This window comes from Myxocyprinus asiaticus, chromosome 13 (assembly GCF_019703515.2).
Source record: "Myxocyprinus asiaticus isolate MX2 ecotype Aquarium Trade chromosome 13, UBuf_Myxa_2, whole genome shotgun sequence".
In the NCBI taxonomy this organism is placed as follows: domain Eukaryota; kingdom Metazoa; phylum Chordata; class Actinopteri; order Cypriniformes; family Catostomidae; genus Myxocyprinus; species Myxocyprinus asiaticus.
In genome coordinates this window covers 45,182,995-45,206,174 of record NC_059356.1, presented here as the reverse complement: position 1 = coordinate 45,206,174, position 23,180 = coordinate 45,182,995, and the positions used below count along the sequence as shown (strand labels likewise).

At 37.6% G+C, this 23,180-nt stretch overlaps 1 protein-coding gene across 3 annotated transcripts; it reads right to left on the bottom strand.

Moving 5' to 3' along the window:
* Positions 1 to 1,045: 1,045 nt before the first annotated feature.
* LOC127450233 (zinc finger protein 653-like) lies at positions 1,046 to 23,169 on the bottom strand. Of its 3 annotated transcripts, none has more exons than XM_051714152.1 (10): positions 22,791 to 23,169; positions 20,930 to 20,970; positions 17,507 to 17,809; positions 15,989 to 16,515; positions 7,946 to 8,111; positions 6,473 to 6,548; positions 5,985 to 6,096; positions 4,568 to 4,682; positions 3,803 to 3,902; positions 1,046 to 3,245 (listed from the first exon to the last, which is right to left on the bottom strand). In XM_051714152.1, the coding sequence occupies exons 1-10, from the start codon at positions 23,066 to 23,068 to the stop codon at positions 3,068 to 3,070; spliced, it is 1,896 nt and encodes a 631-aa protein (XP_051570112.1). In that variant the 5' UTR covers positions 23,069 to 23,169; the 3' UTR covers positions 1,046 to 3,067. The 3 variants fall into 3 exon arrangements, 2 of the variants coding, with proteins under 2 accessions (XP_051570112.1, XP_051570114.1); XR_007898936.1 differs by having other exon boundaries at positions 3,125 to 3,245; positions 3,731 to 3,902; XM_051714154.1 differs by lacking the exon at positions 22,791 to 23,169 and having other exon boundaries at positions 17,507 to 17,846; positions 20,930 to 20,948.
* Between the last annotated feature and the right edge of the window lie 11 nt (positions 23,170 to 23,180).

The window sequence follows — 23,180 nt, the reverse complement described above, 5'->3', positions numbered from 1 at the left end:
AATTCAAAAAAAAAAAATAAATAAATAAATAAATAAATAAATAAATATTCGACAGCAAGAACATCTGAAATTATTTTTGGACATTCCAATAAAAGTTCGAAAGTTTGAAATGTATCAAGTTTTAAAGACAGGGCAAAAGAAAGACTGAACATTCCAAGGAAAGTTCAAAATCCCAGATAAGCCCCCAATCATGTTGTGTCCTCCTTGACACTGTTGTAACAAAAGCAATGTAAAAAGATCAAAGAAAGTTTCAAAGAACCTTCTAAAGCAAGATGATATTTTTTTTTCTCGAGGAAAAGCATAAAACTTCAAAATTGTTTTCCAAAAGAATGTTTAAAAGTTCTAAAGTTTAAAAACAATACATTTCTGAAGTTCAAAATTTGAAAAGAAAGCGAGCCCAAAAATTATTTTTAAAAGAATGAAATTTCCTTAGTTGGAAAAAAAGTTCTACAGAAAGGAAAAGGGGTGGAGTAGAGAAAATACAGTACAAGCCAGTCAGATGCAAAAGTCTATTTATTGAGAGAAACTTAACGTCATTGTTCCACTTGTGGACAAGCCAGTATTTTCCTAACCTTAACCAGCCAATTAAAATATGCTGTCATCACCGAGTTCCCTACAGCCTTAAATAAAGCTCAAGGCCCATAGCATGGAGTCATAACTCAACACCTTCATAACCCTTTAAACAGGTCATTGTGCTTACAGTAAATATATGAATTTTTTCATCATTAAACACTGTACAAAATAATTTACCTGGTACACCTTTTATTTTAAAAAATTAGGACCGACACGAAATACAAATGGTAAAAAATTATTAACATTTACATCAAACTTACCACAAAACAGAGAATGAGAGCTCAGCACAAGTGAACATTTTTCCTGAGAGTTTAAGTATTTAATAACACTTCCCCGTGCATTTTAATGTTAGAGCAATTGCCATGAGGACGAAATACACGTTATAGGGCTTTCAACGGATGAAGCAGCATAAACTATTAAAATCATGACGTGTGTGCATCTCCCGAGACATTTTCAGACAAATGCATTAGTGTTGAAAAAAAACAAAACAACAAGTGTTGCGCTCTAATTTCAGACTTTGTCAGCAAGATTCTGCTTAAGTTTACACGATTGAAAACCATCAACACTTTCCAGAATTGTGAGAGACTGTGCGTTGACTGTATTTTGACATTTACACAAGGTTTAACAGGTACCTGAAATGTGTCTGTGCACTCACTAATGAATAGAAAACAAACCTCTTTAGAGATATCTCCATGGAGATCTAATCAGCACCACCAAGGTGAACCCAAAGGATCTATGTAAGCTAAAAATGCAAGCATGTTGGATTACAATATCATGTTGATCCGTTTAAGGAATAATCTTTTGGTTAAAATGTCAGCTTAACAAGATTCTCTGTGAACAAAGCGCAACAGTGCCTGCCCACTTTTTCAGCCGTCCTGGTTTCAGAAGTATTTTCCCATTCACTTCTTTGATAGGGATTCCACAATATCCTTCATAAAAGAGTTATAAGCCATGAACAAAACCAACCAGCTCTGAGGCGAAATACAACATTACAAACTTGAATAAAAAATAAAAGTAAAGTACTTGAAAATGGGACAAAAAGACAAAGTGTACAAGACTGTGTCCTTTGGGCATGAACTACAATCCCATGAGCGTTTCGAATTACGTAAATTAAAAAAGCTACAATTTGATTTAAAGTTGTTGATTATAAGTATAGAAACCATATGCATATTGCAAAATATTTAGGAATAAATATGCAAGTAGTTTAAGGGTGTAGGGAGTTCAGCTCAGTTGTGTTATTCACAGTGTGCAATGAAAGTGTGCGTTTGCCACAGAGCTCTTTTGGCACGCTTTGTTGATCGCGATTCTCATTGATGGATTTTCCCCCTTAGGATAAGGGGTAGTGTAGTTCTGCATCAGAAATTTCACTATTTAAAACGATATTTAAAATATGAAGTTGAAATAAGGTGGACTGATGGCTTCAGCAGAAGAATATACCTTTGATTAACTGAGGAGCGCAAGGTAGGTCTGTCTTTAAAGTTTTATAAGCATGAACAATAAATTGAAAGAATTAATGTGATTTTTACTTCCAGAACCGAACAGTTGTGCTCAATTTCCAATTAGAAAGACCGATTTAAAAAAACATGGATTACAAAAGACATTGCATCAAGTCTTGGCAGAGATGTGTGAAGCAGTATGGTCATAGTTTCTATAAGGTATTGCATCCATATGTCCAGTGGGGTCCAAAACTCTGAGAACACTAGTGAAAATGCTTCTATTTTACATTCATTTCAAAGTTACTATTTTTTCATTACAATGCATTACATTTTGATTGAAAAGTTTAACTGAAAACTGTATGTGAATTTCAGAATAACTTAGTATTTGATATTTCCTACTTTTCCATGCACTGGAGCTGCCGTGAACAAAACCTGATGATCAAGTTATCCAGCATGAATTGAGAATGTTCCAGAGAACATCTTGTGTGCTTCAATGGAAGCAAGAAAATCTGACCATCTGTTCGGAGTTTTCCTGGTCAATTTCACAAATTTGCTTACTTGATTAGCGATTAGGAAACATGTAGAATCTCAAATATTATTATAACTTTTCTTTGGTTTATTTGTTTTAAAACCTAAAACTGTTTATTTCCAAGATTAAATGGAAAAAAAATACTAATGTATTGCAGTGGTCTCAGACTTTTGGACTCAACTATAAGTCCATCAACTGAGATCGTAAATAAAAACTTTATGCATTACAAAACAAAAATGCATCAAAGTCAATCGGTAATTTTTTAATGCAAGTAGAATCTGTTTCCGATTTCTGTGTCCAGCACAGTAAATAACTATTTTCTTTTCCATGTCCATTATGATTTAGCAAACATTGCTTTTTTTTCAGGCCAATACCAGGCCCTTACCTTTACCTTTAGAAAAGGTTTTTCTAAAAATTCAGTGCACAAATGCAACTACTGCTAAGAAACACTTTGTTCAAGTGCAGCCTTAATAAAACTGTGCACATTCTCAAGTTTATTTTCGTCTTTAAGAGTTCAATCATTCTTTCTTCAGGAGCTCTGTTTGTCTGGATGGCTCTTGAGTTTGTGGAACTTGACGCTGTCGAGTTTCTCGAATCGTTTGCCGCAGTCCTCACATGTGTAGTTGAAGTGTGCTTCAGATGTGTGTTTCCTCATGTGCCAGTTGAGTGACGCTCGCTGTCGACACTGATACCCACATATCTCACATCTGTAGGGGTGGATTTATAAAACGCACACACACACACACACACACACACACACACACACACACACACACACACACAATAAAGAGATGTTACAAAAAAAGATAGTTTCCCCAAAAATGAAAGTTCTGGCATCATTAACTCAATCATGTCATTCCAAACCTGCATGACTTTATTTCTTTCATGGAACACAAAGGAGTAAATGGTGACAGTTTAATTTTTGGATGAACTATCACTTTACAGTAGATGCCAATCTCTATTGGAATCAACTGCAAATCGAGTTACGCAAAGTGTTCCTCCCCCATCTGGGGTAGGATGCTGCTTTAGAAGTTAGCCGTCCATGTAGACAGTAGACAGCACTAGGGTTTGACAGAGAGCTAACGTATAATCTCAAGCATGTAACAGTGTGTGACCTCATTCACGTACAGGTAAAAGATAAACCAAAGCAGGCATACTAGGTGCTACAAGCAGGAAATTACCCACAATTTACCTCTGTTAAAGTGAGCAAGACCATTATTAAATATGGCAAATGAGCCAGAGTGATTCACAGTTGTGAACTCACTGTAACGGCGTCTCTCCCGTGTGGGTTCGTCTGTGCACCTCTAAATGATTCTTGCGTTTGAATGATTTGCCGCACGTCTCACAGATGAAGTCTCGCACTCCTGTGGAGGAGAAAAAAAAAGAAAAGAAAAAAAACACGTTGCAAAATCATGACCAGGTCTAAGTGTTGGCTAGGGGAGCTCGTGCCCCCAGAAACATCTGACACTCCCAAACAAGGTCGTGCAGCAAAACTAGAGAACCTATTGCCCACCCTAAAGGTTATAATGTCCCCCCAAAGATCTCATCCTAGTGCCGGCCCTGTTCTAAATGCTGATATACATCATTAATGTTGTTAGGGTAAAAAAAAACAAAAAAACACACAAACAAAAACACAATTGTATAGATCTTTTAATTCACTTTAAATTCTATTTACATAATTTTTTAAGTTCTCTTAATTAAATTGTATTTCAATTAAATTATACTATTTATTTAATAATTTTTTATGTACATTTAACACATTACATTAAATGAAAATTATAATATTATAATTTTTAAATGTTAAACACATTAATTATTATTTCATTTAAAATGGTAATTTTTTTAAATTACATTAACAAACAAAATGTTTTAATATACATAGGTTTTACATATGAAAGCCCATAAATGTTGCAGTGTGTTTAAATGAGTGCATTTGTCAAAAAGGGCAAGACTTCAACAACAATGGCATTTACTGTATCTCTGACTCATCACAGTAAAGCCTACTAAAAACATAATTTGATGCATGTACCTGAGTGAATGATCATGTGACGGTGAAGGTGGTTGGACAAATAAAACTTTTTCCCACAGCCTGGATGTGGACAGACTTTGGTCCGACCCTTCCTGTGTACCAGGTTCACATGATTCTGTCCAATCGTACAACATACAATCAGCTTTCAAAATGATACACACTCAGTGGTAATCTTGTCAACAAAATAATATAAACTGTGTGTATATATATATATATATATATATATATATATATATATATATATATATATATACACATACATACACACACACACACTCACACACACACTCACACACTCACACACACACACACACACACACACACACACACACACACACACACACACACACACACACACACACACACACGGCCAAAAGTTTGGAATAATGTACAGATTTAGCTGTTTCGGAAGGAAATTGGTACTTTAATTCACCAAAGTGGCATTCAGCTGATCACAAAGTATAGTCAGGACATTACTGATGTAAAAAACAGCACCATCACTATTTGAAAAAAGTCATTTTTGATCAAATCTAGACATGTCCCATTTCCAGCAGCCATCACTCCAACACCTTATCCTTCAGTAATCATGCAAAATTGCTGATTTGTTTCTAGAAAATCACTTGCCATTATATCAAACACAGCTGAAAGCTATTTGGTCGTTAAATGAAGCTTAACATTGTCTTTGTGTTTGTTTTTGAGTTGCCACAGTATGCAATAGACTGGCATGTCTTAAGGTCAATATTAGGTCTAAAATGGCAAAAAAGAAACAGCTTTCTTTAGAAACTCATCAGTCAATCATTGTTTTGAGGAATGAAGGCTATACAGTGCTTGAAATTGCAAAAAACTGAAGATTTCATACACAGGTGTACACTACTGTCTTCAAAGACAAAGGACAACTGGCTCTAACAAGGACAGAAAGAGATGTGGAAGACCAGATGTACAACTAAACAAGAGGATAAGTACATCAGAGTCTCTAGTTTGAGAAATAGACGCCTCACATGTCCTCAGCTGACAGCTTCATTGAATTCTACCCGCTCAACACCAGTTTCATGTACAACAGTAAAGAGAAGACTCAGGGGTGCAGGCCTTATGGGAAGAATTGCAAAGAATAAGCCACTTTTGAAACAGAAAAACAAAAAGAAAAGGTTAGAGTGGGCAAAGAAAGACATTATTAATGTCCTGACTATACATTGTGATCAGTTGAATGCCACTTTGGTGAATAAAAGTACCAATTTCTTTCCATAAGAGCAAAATCTGTACATTATTCCAAACTTTTAAACTATATACAAACACATTTGCCAGCATATTACATTACACCTTCTATTTTTAGACGGTTTTTACAGTAGAACTGGTTTGCATGCTCAGGGTTTGATTAGACATGCATTGTGAAAGCACAGATGTGTTCAGATGATCTCACCTGGAAACTGCTGATGGCCACGTACACCTGACTGCAGCCTTCATATGGACAGTGGAACATCTTCAGCATGCCGTCCGCCTCGATTACTGGACCCCTTCGGCTCCTCTTAGTTCTATAACACAAATACAGTTGACTTGTGAGATGAGCGATCTTACCAAAATCACATTTCAAAGACTTCCTGATGGCCCAGATATGTTGAAGTACAGTACCAAAATGAGTGGGTTCACTTCATTTTGTAGAGTGTGAAGTTGTTCGAAACAGTTTTTGATCAATGGTATTTCTTATAATTATTTATAAATGACTAGTTTATAGTAAGGCTGATCATTTTAAAAGTAGCAGCACGCCTCTCCTCAACAAGCCACAGGATTTGAGGTGTCATTCAAGTGAGTTACACACTTTAATACGGTTTATGAGTCGCAAGTCAGTTTTTTTGCATCTAAAGTGTGACTCGAGTCCAAGTCTCAGACTTATGTTTTCATGTTTCTAACCTATTCAAAGATCTGTGAAGCTCCTTCGGACAGTGCGTTTCTTCACTGGGTTCCAATAACTGCTTCTCACCCATATCTGCAAGCATGGGACAATATAAACAACTGGAGCGCCTTCAAAAGATTACCACTTCAAAGATCTAAAAGAACATTTCCACACAAATATATTTATAAAAATAAAAATATATTTATAAAAAAATAAACCACATTTTCACCGATCAGCCACAACATTAAAACCACCTGCCTAATATTATGTAGCTCCCCCTTGTGCCACCAAAACAGCACCAACCCACATCATAGAATAGCACACTGAGATGATATTCTTCTCACCACAATTGTACAGAGTGGTTATCTGAGTTACAGTAGACTTTGTCAGTTCGAACCAGTCTGGCCATTCTCTGTTGACCTCTCTCATCAACAAGGCATTTACATCTGCAGAACTGCCGCTCACAGGATGTTTTTTTGTTTTTGGCACCATTCTGAGTAAATTCTAGAATCAAACCAGCCCATTTGGTACCAACACTCATGCCACAGTCCAAATCACTGAGATCACATTGTTTCCCCATTCTGATGGTTGATGTGAACATTAACTGAAGCTCATGACCCGTATCTGCATAATTTTATACACTGCACTGTTGCCACACGATTTGGCTGATCAGATAATTGCATGGATGATTGTTGGTGCCAGACGAGCTGGTTTGAGTATTTCTGTAACTGCTGATCTCCTGGGATTTAACCCCAATAATTTTTGTTAGATTTCTAAATATCTGAAGATTCAAAATATCTTGTCATGTTGCTGCAAGTAATTTTTTCTTGGTTTAAGAATTTTTAGAAAATTTACTGGAAAACAAGACAAAAATACTAAATACAAAAAAATATATATCTTTTTTTTTTTTTTTACACTGTAGGTCTTCTAGAAATTCCAGATTTAATCCAAACACTGAAAAAAAAAGTACATTTTATTTTCTAAATTCTGTAAGATATTAAGACTTGTTTTAAGTGAACATATCTTGAATTTAAAAAAAAAAAAATGTAACCCCATTGTCAAACAGTTTTTTTCTAGTTATAAGCATTAATAACAAAATAAAGTGATGTTTACGCTTAAAAAATTATGCCAATAGTGTACAAATTGAAGAATTGAAGATATATTCTCTCAAACAAGTCTTACTATCAATTTTGCTTTAGAAATACATTTATCTATTTATCTTAGTATAATTTAGTACGTTTAGATTCTTGGAGGAAAAAAAAAAAAAAAAAAAAAAAAAAAAATCAATAAATGGTTAAATTTGAACCAAACTCATGAGGAAGCTGTTAAGATTGTCAGAGGTTGTTAAAGTGTTTCAAAACACACACAGTTAGGGCCCTGTCATTGCCTTATAATTAATGTTTATAGCGCACACGTGCTGTCCTGAAGTCAAACACAGGTCAGCAGTGCTCTTTGGATCGTGACCGTGATGAATACAAGCTGTTCGAAACCTGTGACGATGATGGGACCCGAGGTCGCTCCTGACTGGCACATGTGATTATACGTCATGTCCCCAATCACAGTACATGTGACCTCCTCCACATCTCCACCACCCACGTTCAGCTGAATGCCCTCAGACGTCAGAGCCTCGTAACTGGGACCTGTAATTATGAGCAGCTACTGGGCAGACGAGAAGAGGAAAAGAGAGATGTAGACAGTAATTGAAATGTTTTGAAATGTGGAAATTAGGTTGACTAGTTCAGATTTTATTAATAGTAAGTCCATCATTGGGTGAATCTCATGAAAAAATGTTCAGGTCATATTTCAACTCAAAATCAAAATATGTATTCTGTATTGTGACATTATTTTCATGGCAATAAACGCTCTTTCCCCAAATTACAGAGGTAAAAGGGGGAAATCTCACAAATTATTTCATTAGATTCTCATTAATGGAATACAGTTGTTACAGTAAACAAAAAAAATTGGTCATTTTAATGTTTTTATTGAAATTAGCATGAATGCAGAACAACAGATATTTCCATAAATACTTCACAATTTAAATAAATCAATATAAATATATAATTCATACTTTCACATTACATTAATGAGAATAAGCCTATAGTTTTAGCATTACAGCAATGAAAATTGAAGGGGGAAATGGACGTTTCCTCAACTTTGGGCACTTTCATGTCCCTAGGGTTTATTTCTAACAGATTTACTTTTTTCTTTTGTTATAAACTCAGCAAAAAAAGAAACGTCCCTTTTTCAGGACACTGTATTTTAAAGATAATTTTGTAAAAATCCAAAATAAATTTACAGGTCTTTATTGTAAAGGGTTTAAACAATGTTTTCCATGCTTGATCAATGAACCATAAACAATTAATGAACATGTACCTGTGGAACGGACATTAAGACACTAACAGCTGACAGATGGTAGGCAATTAAGGTCACAGTTATAAAAACTTAGGACACTAAAGAGACCTTTCTACTGACTCTGAAAAACACCAAAAGAAAGATGTCCAGGGTCCCTAGGCATGCTGCATGGAGGCATGAGGACTGCAGATGTGGCCAGGGCAATAAACTGCAATGTCCGTACTGTGAGATGCCTAAGACAGTGCTAAAGGGAGACAGGAAGGACAGCTGATCATCCTTGCAGTGGCAGACCACGTGTAACAACACCTGCACAGGATCGGTACATCCAAATATCACACCTGTGTGACAGGTACAGGATAGAAACAACTGCTCGAGTTACACCGGACTTTTGTCCGCAAAAGGCTGAGAGAGGCTGGACTGAGGGCTTGTAGGCCTGTTGTAAGGCAGGTCCTTATCAGACATCACCGGCAACAACGTCGCCTATGGGCACAAACCCACCTTCGCTGGACCAGACAGGACTGGCAAAAAGTACTCTTCACTGACGAGTCACGGTTTTGTCCCACCAGGGGTGGTGGCCGGACTTGCGTTTATCGTCGAAGGAATGAGCATTACACTGAGGCCTGTTCTCTGGAGCAGGATTGATTTGGAAGTGGAGGGTCCGTCATGGTCTGGGGCGGTGTGTAACAGCATCACTGGACTGTGCTTGTTGTTATTGCAGGCGATCTCAACGCTGTGCATTACAGGGAAGACATCCTCCTCCCTCATGTGGTACCCTTCCTGCAGGCTCATCCTGACATGACCCACTATCATGACAATGCCACCAGCCATACTGCTCGTTCTGTGCGAGATGTCTGCAAGACAGGAATGACAGTGTTCTGCCATGGCCAGTGAAGAGCCCGGATCTCAATCCCACTGAGCAGGTCTGGGACCTGTTAGATCGGAGGGTGAGGGCTAGGGCCATTCCCCCCACAAATATCCGGGAACTTGCAAGTGCTTTGGTGGAAGAGTGGGGTAACATCTCACAGCAAGGACTAGTAAATCTGGTGCAGTCCATGAGGATGAGATGCACTGCAGTACTTAATGCAGCTGGTGGCCACACCAGATACTGACTGTTACTTTTGCTTTTCAGCTTTTATTTCTTTCATCACATTCCCAGTGGGTCAGAAGTTTACATACAATTTGTTAATATTTGGTAGCATTGCTTTTAAATTGTTTAACTTGGGTCAAACATTTTGGGTAGCCTTCCACAAGCTTCTCACAATAAGTTGCTGGAATTTTGTCCCATTCCTCCAGACAGAACTGGTGTAACTGAGTCAGGTTTGTAGGCCTCTTTGCTCGCACACACCTTTTCAGTTCTGCCCATAAATCTTCTATCAGATTGAGGTCAGGGCTTTAAGATGGCCACTCCAATACCTTGACTTTGTTGTCCTTAAGCCATTTTGCCACAACTTTGGAGGTACTTCACAGTAGGGATGGTGTTCTTCGGCTTGCAAGCCTCACCCTTTTTCCTCCAAACATTACGATGGTCATTATGGCCAAACAGTTCAATTTTAGTTTCATCAGACCAAAAAGTAAGATCTTTGTCCCCATGTGCATTTGCAAACTGTAGTCTGGCTTTTTTATGGCAGTTTTGGAGCAGTGGCTTCTTCCTTGCTGAGCAGCCTTTCAGGTTATGTCGATATGGGACAAATTTTACTGTGGATATAGATACTTGTCTACCTGTTTCCTCCAGCATCTTCACAAGGTCCTTTGCTGTTGTTATGGGATTGATTTGCACTTCACAACAAACTACGTTCATCTCTAGGAGTCAGAACGCTTCTCCTTCTTGAGCGGTATGATGGCTGCGTGGTCCCATGGTGTTTATACTGGCGTAATATTGTTTGTACAGATGAACGTGGTACCTTCAGGCATTTGGAAATTGCTCCCAAGGATGAACCAGACTTGTGGAGGTCCACAATTTTTTTTCTGAGGTCTTGGCTGATTTATTTTGATTTTCCCATGATGTCAAGCAAAGGGGCACTGAGTTTGAAGGTAGCCCTTAAAATACATCCACAGGTACACTGCCAGTTGACTCTAATTAGCCAATCAGAAGCTAATTGGCTAATTGCCTGAAGGCTTGACATAATTTTCTGGAATTTTCCAAGCTGCTTAAAGGCACAATTAACTTAGTGTATGTAAACTTCTGACCAACCGGAATTGTTATAGACAATTAAAAGTGAAACAATCTGTCTGTAAACAATAGTTGGAAAAATTACTTGTGTCATGCCCAAATTAGATGTCCAAAACGACTTGCCAAAACAATAGTTTGCTAATATGAAATCTGTGGAGTATTAATGACTTCAACCTAAGTGTATGTAAACTGACTTCAACTGTGTGTGTGTGCGCATGTGTATATATATTATATTATATATATAAAAACACACACACACACACACACACTAATGAGTGGGAAAAATGTTTTAACGAGATTTTCTAGAAAAGTTTACAGAGATAAAATTGTCCAAAGTTGAAGAAACACCCAAAATGTTTCATTACTATTTTCACATGCCATTAATGAGAATTATATTTTTTGCATTACAATAATGAGAAGGGGGAAATGCACTTACAATGGTAGTTAAAGAAATATAATTGATCATTTATTTTGATTTTCGTGTGAACATGTTCTTAACAGGTTTCATGAGATTCACCCAAGTAATACTAACTATAGTTCTTCCACAAATAATAACTGTATAGCTGACCATGAAAAAAATAAATAAATAAACCAAACAGACAAGAGAAACAGGCCTCAGAAACAGCAGTGCATGAGTGCACAGCAAAGCAAAATCATGAAAAAGCCTCAAGTGTGCAAATAGTCAAATTATGGGGCATGCCCTGACATTGGTCGCCTGCATAATCCCTTTCTGAAACACATACATGGGGGTCTCATTTACATGCAAACATATACAATGCAAATCAAGTGCGGGGGGCTGTGCTCGGCCAATGTGAAGTCAAACAGGAAGTTTAATAAGATTATAAAAAGGAACTTGCGTACCTCAAAGTAATTGAAGCTTTAGTTCATGATACACCAGGAAAAACCTTCACAGTAGAAATTCTCACAGTAAAACACATTTAGATTGCATCCTTTGCCAGCTGTGACTGGCTTCTCTTATGTACAACCAAGACTGTTCCGAATTAGTTCCAAGCTCACTGTGCTCTTTTCTGCCAAAGTTTATCAATGTTATTCACATTAGGCACCAATAAACTTTTCATATGGTATTATGTTACATTGTTGACAAATGACCTCAACATGTTTAATTCAGCACGTGACGTCCAGTTATCATCTTGCAAATAAATGTTTACAAGGCATTTTTAATTTCAATTTGGGAAAATATTCATGGTCGACCAACATGGCATTTTCATTGACCGATGCCGATATCTAAAGAGCAGAATGGCTGGTGGTCGATATGGCTAAATGCTGATAAACGTAATACAATTTAACAACAGCAAATCAGATGTACACAATTTCTAAAGTGAAAAACCTCTTTCATGCAATATTTGACCAAGTTTGCATAAACTTGAAAATAAAAACTCTTGAAAACAGAAAGTACTGACAAATCTATTTGGTAGATTTTGGAACTGACACAAGGCAAAGTTAACCATTCGGTTAATTGGCCAAGTGAACACAGTTAATCGACCTGGCCGATATATCGGTCTATCACTATGTCTTATGTCCAATTCAATAGTCAATAAAGAGTTGTTAAAATCACAGCTAATAAACAAACGTTGAAATGGAAGAACAAGTCGAGTTTTGCTTTGAGGGTTAGATACAGTATTAAGTGTAGGGCGCTCTGGTTGTAAACTGCACATTTAGGGAAAAGTAGGAGGTCATCCAGGTGTGCCATACATACAGAACATTTGCATACTGTACACATGGGTAACATGGGTGATTCTCATTTAACAGGTCCGGGTCACATTTCGCCCCCAAATCAAGATCAAATAATTTTGCATTAAGTAAATGAAGCCTATTTTTTATTATTAAAATTGTTTGCTTATATTATTTTCTTGACAATTAAGTCTTAAGTATTTAACTTTTTCTGTGTTAAAATACCTTCTCCCTACCCAGCTTAATATGCAGACACTATTAGCCATTCATAGGTTAATTTTCTCAAAAACTGTAATCACTCTCTTTCCATGGCACCCGCTTAGATCCGCCCCAACAACCTTACTCAACCAATGGCGTGAGTTGGGGGCAGGACTCTCTCTTTGTTTGACCAACGGAAGACGGGAGGCATATTCAGAAAGCTGTTTTGAAAAAGTCTATTTGTGCAATTCTGTTTGGTGGCGCAGAAATTACATCAACTTTAAGCACATTTTACCCTCAAATTCGTATTACCACAATACAACTAGACATTTTCCTTTCTTTGTTTTCTTATTATTCTCAATGGTGATTGCTATTATTCTCATAGACTCTAATGATTTTTATTTTAAATCAGAATAAATTAAAGGCAATTCAACAAGTACTACCACAATGTACTTTTGTTATATTATTTTCATGACATTAATACACATTTTACCCTCAAATTCTTATTACCGTAATGCACAGTATGCAATTTTAATGGAAAAAGAATGTAAAAATGTTACAGTAAAAATAAAAATGTTAATTGGTTAACAGGTAGTTGCATAAGTAGTAAAAATGATAATATATTTAAGACAATACATGTAATTTTACAGTAAAATATGATAAAAAAAATAATGTTTTTTGATGTAAAAAGTATTATTTTACAGTATAATTAACTGTAAAAATGTATTCTCTTGTTAAACATATACATGTAGTTTTACAGTAAATTGTTAAAATTACTGTCTCCACATGTGTATTAATTTTTGTTCATGGAAGGGTCCCTCTTGATGAACTAAAAGTTTACATGAAAAAGCATATTTTTATAGTTCCAGAATGTTAAGTGTATTAAGTTTATATCATTTAATAATATGGTTTTTAACCTAAAATATACAGGCATCAAAATGACATCCTGTGTAATGCCTGAAACATGGACACTGTATATTATGGTACATTTCTGTTTGTACAGAAATGAACATTTTTTATGTTTCCTTGTTATTCTCAATGGTGACTGCCATTAGATTATTATTGTATTGCAGTAATGTAACTATTTTGTTTTGTTTTTTTTGCATTCCATAAAGAGAAATGTGGGTGAAACAGTGCTTAACTACCATGAAAATACAGTCACAATAAAAAATAAAATAAATCAAAAATCAATGCCTTTCTTTTCATTTTGGTGTGAAATATGACCCAGACATGTTCTTGTGTGTTTTCATTAATCACCTATATACAGTTGTGCTCAAATGTTGGCAGAAATTTTAAAATTTTGGCATTGATTTTGAAAATATGACTGATCATGCAAAAAAACTGTTTTTTATTTAAGGATAGTGATCATATGAAGCCATTTATTATCACATAGTTGTTTGGCTCCTTTTTAAATCATAATGATAACAGAAATCACCCAAATGGCCCTGATCAAAAGTTTACATACCCTTGAATGTTTGGCCTTGTTACAGACACACAAGGTCACACACACACAGGTTTAAATGGCAATTAGTGTCTGTGTATAAATAGTCAATGAGTTTGTTAGCTCTCACGTGGATGCACTGAGCAGGCTAGATACTGAGCCATGGGGAGCAGAAAAGAACTGTCAAAAGACCTGCGTAACAAGGTAATGGAACTTTATAAAGATGGAAAAGGTTATAAAAAGATATCCAAAGCCTTGAAAATGCCAGTCAGTACTGTTCAATCACTTATTAAGAAGTGGAAAATTCGGGAATCTCTTGATACCAAGCCAAGGTCAGGTAGACCAAGAAAGATTTCAGACACAACTGCCAGAATAATTGTTCGGGATACAAAGAAAAACCCACAGGTAACCTCCGGAGAAATACAGGCTGCTCTGGAAAAAGACGGTGTGGTTGTTTCGAGGAGCACAATACGATGATACTTGAGCAAAAATGAGCTGCATGGTCAAGTTGCCAGAAAGAAGCCTTTACTGTGCCAATGCCACAAAAAAGCCTGGTTACAATATGTCTGACAACACCTTGACACGCCTCACAGCTTCTGGCACACTGTAATTTGGAGTGACGAGACCAAAATAGAGCTTTATGGTCACATCCACGAGCACTATGTTTGGAGAGGGGTCAACAAGGCCTATAGTGAAAAGAATACCATCCCCACTGTGAAGCATGGTGGTGGCTCACTAATGTTTTGGGGGGGGCGTGAGCTCTAAAGGCACGGGGAATCTTGTGAAAATTGATGGCAAGATGAATGCAGCATGTTATCAGAAAACACTGGCAGACAATTTGCATTCTTTTGCACGAAAGCTGAGCATGGGACACTCTTGGACTTTCCAGCACGACAATGACCCTAAGCACAAGGCCAAGTTGACCCTCCAGTGGTTACAGCAGAAAAAGGTGAAGGTTCTGGAGTGGCCATCACAGTCTCCTGACCTTAATATCATCGAGCCACTCTGGGGAGATCTCAAACGTGCGGTTCATGCAAGACGACCAAAGACTTTGCATGACCTGGAGGCATTTTGCTAAGACGAATGGGCAGCTATACCACCTGCGAGAATTTGGGGCCTCATAGACAACTATTACAAAACACTGCACGCTGTCATTGATGCTAAAGGGGGCAATACACAGTATTAAGAACTAAGAGTATGAAGACTTTTGAACAGGGGTCATTTCATTTTGTTCTTTGTTGCCATGTTTTGTTTTATGATTGTGCCATTCTGTTATAACCTACAGTTGAATATGAATCCCATAAGAAATAAAAGAAATGTGTTTTGCCTGCTCACTCATGTTTTCTTTAAAAATGGTATTTATATTACCAGTTCTCCAAGGGTATGCAAACTTTTGAGCACAACTGTACTTCATAACTGCAAACATAGGCCACATCCAGACTAATGCGTCTTTGTTTAATTTTGTTATATTTACACCTCTCATCCACACTACAATGGCGTTTTCCTCCTCCGAAAATTTAGACTTTTGAAAATGCTCTCCATAACAGCATACTTTGGAATCCTATGACATTAGAAAACTGAAAATGGAGATTTCAAACTTGTGGCCATTGTAAAAGTTGTACGATACTATAGAATGCGATTTTAAACAAAGCCTAAACTTTGTGTTCGCCTTTGACCTACTTGTGACCCATCTAGTGTGGAGCGTTGGTCTGGCAGCTCACAGCCGCCCATCACCGTCTGTAGATCCTGAGTCTCGAAAAGCTCGCTCTGTGCTGCGGCGGCTGCCAACGGCATGTGTGCAATGCCTTGATCAATAGAGTGCGTGATCCCCTGCCCCACACCTTGTTCCGGGCGATTGGCCACATCTTCCCTTTCTCGCTTGTCTGTTAAGGGCGCCATGACTTCCATGCACTCATAACTTTCCGCCTTCTCTAAAGTTCTCGAACCGTCCACTTGCTCCAGGACAGGGTCACTGTCTCTCGATGCATCCTGACGTGAGGCCTTCCTATCGGACTCGGTGATGGCAGCTTGTGCTTCGTGGTACATGAGCACCTCCATCGCCCACACGGCCTGGTTCCTTAGACAGCGCTCTGAGGCGACGGGGCTCCTGTGGGCCACAGGGGTTCCTGGGAGGTCACTGAGTGATGTGCATGTAGTCTGATGAGCCATCGGGGAAGATTGTTCAGTGTCACTTTCGAACTCATCGACTGCATCAGCAAGATTAAGAGGAGATTAAATGCATTGTTCATTGACAATGTAAAAGTTGAGAAATGGGGACTACAATAGCAGCTCATTGGCAGAAGAAATGGGTCTCTTATGTGTTTAATAAATAAATAAATAAATATATACAATAATTTCCAGAGTTATAGAAAACACTCACAGCTTTGTAAAACTCTTGACAATTGGAAACTGTTGGAAATTCTCTCACTTCACTGTCGATACCAGATATCCTGATAAAATTGGACAGTCTTCATTTTATTAGCCACATCCCGCCATTAATTACATATTACGATGTAACAGGGGTGCACAACAAAACCAAATTATAGAAAATACACCACAGCAAAACTAAATTAAGCCATAACACAACAAAAATAAGCCAGAACACAACTAAATTAAGCCACAACAAATAAGTACATCATTTTGTAAGTATTTGTTTTCTGATCATTTGTTGTGATGTGGCTTGTTTCTGTTGTGATTTCTTAGCTGACATCATCATATGGTCCCTTACCACACCCCCTTCAGAGTTTTAGAATGTTTTAGCACAATGCGTGGACTTCTCCAATGGTCCCTTACCCACCGTAGGCATTTTCCCGAATGAATATCAAAGTTAAAATCACTTTACCCTGCCGGGATGGTTGAACTTGACGGTACGCAGCATCATTAAATACGGGACGATCCTGTATTTACAGGACTGGTGGCTTTTCTGTTGTGTTGTGGTTTATTTCCATTGTGTTATGGCTTAATTTTGTTGTGCTGTGGTTTACTTACGTTGTGTTTTCAGTTGTGTTGTGCACCCCTGGGCCACCGTAATTGAGGGACAAGTAGAAATTATAAGCCAAAATAAGCCAAAGACATTTTAGCCTTTTGAGTTTTGCAATAGCAATTAATTATCCAATGATGTGAACAAATCATTCAATTGTCATCTTGTAATTGCGGTAGTTCCAACATGAAATGAAAGAAGCATAATGATTTTCATACCTTGCAATTGCCTTTGGTTTTGCAGTCTTTTTCTACTCTTGATATTTTCACAGAGAGCAGATTTCTTTTCAGGAACACCATCATCTTTCTCATTATTGTCATCTTCTACTTCTGACTCGCCTCCTGCAGGCCAGGGGAGATACTGCACAAACGAATGACCAGCCAAACACTGCCAAAGTGCAGATGTGGATAAACCCACTGTTGGCTCCACCGCCCGTAGTTCAGGCTCATGCGGGCACGACTGGCAGTGCCCTTGATACCAGCTCATTAAAGCCTGCAAACTGGTGGCAGACACCTTCCCCCCTGCGAGAAAAACAACAATGTTTCTCTGACTCACTCACTCACACACACACACACACACACACACACACATACATATATAGGATAAAATATTGATCTCACAATTTATAAACATCATATTAGTTTTCTTTTAGCACAATATCACAATGAAGTAAATATACACTGTTAAGACAAATTTGTTTATTTTACTCAATTGAATTGTGTAAACTTGTTCCCTTCATTCACTCAAGTTTAACTAAATTGTATCAAGTTAGAGTAAATAGAAGTCTCAGATCCTAAAATATTTAATCGGTGTTCCTTACTTAATCTGAGCCACTGTACTTAAGGCAATTAATTTATGTTAACTAAATGCTGTGTGTTGAGGAACAGTGGCAGTAGTACACACCAACATGTTTAGAAAGGCTTACCCTACTTAAAAAGGTCAAACTAAAGTATTGTACAGTATGCGCTTTATTTTATACACTCACCCATGTATGATTGAGCGCAACTTGGTCACTATGTAATGATTAGCACAGCAATTGATCCACAGATAAAGCAATTTGGAAAAACCTTAAAATATACTGTATTGGTCCTCAACCTAGGCTCAAGCTCCATTCTTCACCATGATGGTAACCCAAAAAACTACAACATAATAGAAATTCTGCTAAATCTCGACATAATAAAACATTAAACACTAACAAGTCTCCCTGTTTATGTTCATCTTGCACAAAGACACATAAAATAACACTTAACATTTACTCTCCCTCTCGAGTACCATGCAAAGCATGCAGGAAACTAGAAATCCTCTGCCCAGTTTCATTAAAGCAAACAAATAATATTCATGCAATGCACATGGATAAAGTAAAGCTGATAGGACACTTTTTATAAGTTGAATCAACCAAGTTAATGTAAGTTCCCTTGGTTACGGGAACTTTTTTGTGGGGGGGTACACCTCAAAGACTCCTTAGTTTGTTGAACAAAATGGCACTCAAGTAATCTTAACTAGGGATATCCAACTGAGGTATTGTACTCATATAAGAATTACTAGATACACATTGGTAAGGTGAACAAATATTTGCACATTAAGACAACAAACTTTTTAACATTGTTTTAATTGGTGGTAAATGTATAGGTGTATCTAGTGTCCTCAATATCACTTTTCTTCCTGTTAGCCTTATGTAATATTCCTTTAAGACAAAAAACAATAAGTATTTAATAACATCATCCTCCAGCTAACTCTCAATCCCTCATTAGGCAATGGATAATTTTATCTTATTTCCCTTGTGCCAATTTTCCTACCATTGTGTCAATATTCAGGTTATAATTCATAAAATATTTCTCTGTCTGAGCTTGACCAGAGCATATTTATGCAAGTCTGAAGTCTAAAGAAACATATAGTTGAAGTCAGAAGTTTACATACACCATAGCCAAATACATTTAAACTCAGTTTTTCACAGTTCCTGACATTTAATCGTAGAAAACATTCCCCGTCTTAGCTCAGTTAGGATCACTACTTTATTTTAAGAATGTGAAATGTCAGAATAATAGTAGAGAGAATTATTTATTTCAGCTTTTATTTCTTTCATCACATTCCCAGTGGGTCAGAAGTTTACATACACTTTGTTAGTATTTGGTAGCATTGCCTTTAAATTGTTTAACTTGGGTCAAAACGTTTTGGGTAGCCTTTCACAAGCTTCTCACAATAAGTTGCTGGAATTTTGTCCCATTCCTCCAGACAGAACTGGTGTAACTGAGTCAGGTTTGTGGGCCTCCTTGCTCGCACACGCTTTTTCAGTTCTTCCCACAAATTTTCTATCAGACTGAGGTCGGGGCTTTGTGATGGCCACTCCAATACCTTGACTTTGTTGTCCTTAAGCCATTTTGCCACAACTCTGGAGGTATGCTTGGGGTCATTATCCATTTGGGAGACCCATTTGTGACCAAGCTTTAACTTCCTGGCTGATGTCTTGAGATGTTGCTTCAATATATCCACATCATTTTCCTTCCTCATGATGCAATCTATTTTGTGAAGTGCACCAGTCCCTCCTGCAATAATGCTCCCCCACAACATGATGCTGCCACTCCCATGCTTCACGGCTGGGATGGGGTTCTTTGGCTTGCAAGCCTCTCCCTTTTTCCTCCAAACACAACGGTGGTCCTTATGGCCAAACAGTTTTTGTTTCATCAGACCAGAGGACGTTTCTCCAAGAAGTAAGATCTTACAAACTGTAATCTGGCTTTTTGTTATGGCAGTTTTGGAGCAGTGGCTTCTTCCTTGCTGAGCAGCCTGTCAGGGTATGTTGATATAGGACTTGTTTTACTGTGGATATAGATACTTGTCTACCTGTTTCCTCCAGCATTTTCAGAAGGTCCTTTGCTGTTGTTATGGGATTGATTTGTACTTTTTACACCAAACTACGTTAATCTCTAGGAGACAGAATGCGTCTTCTTCCTGAGCAGTATGATGTCTGCATGGTCCGATGGTGTTTATACTTGCGTACTATTGTTTGTACAGATGAACGTGGTACCTTCAGGCATTTGGAAATTGCTCCCAAGGATGAACAAGACATGTGGAGGTCCACAGTTTTTTTTTCTGAGGTCTTGGCTGATTTCTTTTGTTTTTCCCATGATGTCAAGCAAAGTGGCACTGAGTTTGAAGGTAGCCCTTAAAATACATCCACAGGCACACCTCCAATTCAGTACACCTCCTATCAGAAGCTAATTGGCTAATTGTCTTCTGGAATTTTCCAAGCTGCTTAAAGGCACAGTTAACTTAGTGTATGTAAACTTCTGACCAACCGGAATTGTGATATAGTCAATTAAATGTGAAACAATCGGTCTGTAAACAATTGTTGGAAAAGTTACTCATGTCATACACATAGTAGTTGCCAAAACTATAGTTTACTAATAGTAAATCTGTGGAGTGGTTAAAAAAACGAGTTTTAATGACTTCAACCTAAGATTATACTGACTTCAACTGTATACGTTTGTGCTGCGATTCAATGAAGATTTATATACATAAATTATATAAGTTACAGAGTTCAGAAGGGACTGCATAACAGGAATGACTCCAGTATTCCAAGAGCACTTTATTTTCCCCAAGACATAAAATAAACATAAATAAATTACATAAATATTCCTCACCTTTGCGATGACTGCTGCATTGTTTAGGCAGGTTTTTGCTCCTGTTCAAAGCAGGGGAGACATGCTACACTTAAACACCATATTAAAAGCTACATGAAGCTATATTAAGGGCGTTTTCACACTTGGACCGTTTCGGGGGTCTGAGCACGGTATGCAGGATTTTTGGACCATATGTTAACACTTCAAATGATCTCAGACCCCTTTAAAGCGAACCGAACTGAGACCGTCTAGGGAGGTGGTCTGAATACGGTTCAGTTTGCTAATAACGTCCATTGTGAACACAAAGTGCTCCGGGCTCACTTGATTTCCCATTGGTGTAATACCAAACATGTTTGGCCCTGACAGGCTACCGTAGAACAGTAATGAAGACGTGCTGAGAAGAGACAAGATACAAATGCAAATCTGTTATATACAGTGCAAGGGAATGTAATGGCAGAAGAGGTAGGATATGTTGGATAAATATAAATAGATGTGTAATGTGTATTGGATATTAATTATTGCTCAATGGGGCAATTTTAACTGTTCATGAGATGGATAGCCTGAGGGAAAAAACTGTTTAGAATGGTGAGGGGGGTCAATGTTGGGGTGTTCCTCCTAAAGTCCACAATCATCTCCACTGTTTTAAGTGTATTCCGTTCCAGGTTGTTCTGACTGCACCAGTGTGCCAGCTTTCAAAACCATGATCGATCGTATTTTTATGTTGATAATACGACTAATCTACCAAGACCCATGATTGAATTTCTTGAATGTTGTGAATAAATACAGTATTATTTATATAAAAATACAATGCGTTGAGTTGAATACACTGATTTTCCCTCTTAATGTATAAAAACAAGATGTTATATATTTACACTATGTAATACAGTTATTTTTTTATGCAGAAGATCAATAAAGTGTTTTATTGGACAAAGACACCTGTACTCATGCCAATTATTCATTTTAAGGGTATTAAACACATTCAATAATCTCACAATTTAATATGTAGAGCAAATTGTACTCTTAATATCTAATATAGTCATATTAACAATAATAATCATAAATTCTGTCTTTTAAAAAGTGTTCTGGGTTCCACAAAACAACCCAGTGTGAATGCAAAATGGACTGAGACCCTGTAACTGGTCATCCAAAGAGATCTGAGCCCACTTTCAAGGTCACAGACAGTGTGAACGCAAAGAGAATTGGGTCCTTTTTCACTCGGTCCAGGTTTTGGTCAACTTAAAGGGGTCTGAGTTTGGTTCTTTTAAAGAGGACCCAAGTGTGAAAATACCCTTAGACATAAATCAATGCTTACACGAATATGTTGACTTGTGCAGTGCTGGCAGAAAAAAATGGCAGTAGTTTGAGATAATCAGATTCCTAATGTGATTTCAAAGGATATCACGTCCACTCCACCAATTCAAAAAAAAAAAAAAAAAGAAAGAAAAGAAAAGGCCAAAACCATGGTACAAGTGATGATATCAGATGGTCTGCCATGCAATTTTTATAAATACCATATTTAACATGATACTCCAATTTACAAGGCCAAAAAACGTGACGTTGCAATGGTACTTGGTGGTTCTGTTAACATGCAATACTACTTAATAGTCAATACATAAAATGCAAGGGAATGAAGAAGACTTTAACTCTGTTAGCTGTGCATCCAAATAGCTCATGTATGCCCATTTACTACGTTTAAGCATATACATTGATGTATGCAATGCATGCATTGCATTGCATTTACATTGATATTCTGTATGCAATGCATGCATTAACTGGACAGCTAGTTATTTGCAATGTCATATATACGTTATGCACAGCGATTTTGAGTTATGCATGCTCTCGTAGGGTGTTTACTTGCCAGTCATTACATCTGTACACATACTTGCCATATTTCTCCTGGTATTTCTCTCCGTATGCTGAATTGAGCAGGATTAAATACTCTGCGAGCCCAGCGTCGCTCAGGCTCGTGCGTCGGCGCAGCTCGCTCCAGACCTGATGCGCTTCTCCCAGATAAACCCGCCGAACATCATACTTCTTCCGTGACTCAAGTCGCCGCTGAGCCCGGTCCGCGTCCGTCAGCCTCGGTCGACCCTTGCAGCGGCGTAAAATGGCTTTGATTTGCTCTCCGGCTCCTCTAGAGTCCGTGTTCGCAGCCGCCATCTTTCACATCAGCTGTTGGGTTGTTATGGTTCGTCTTAAAGGGAAGTGCTGTGTGGCCCTTTAAAGGAAGTGTTTTTTTTTTTTTTTTTTTTTTTTTTTTTTTTTTTGCTGT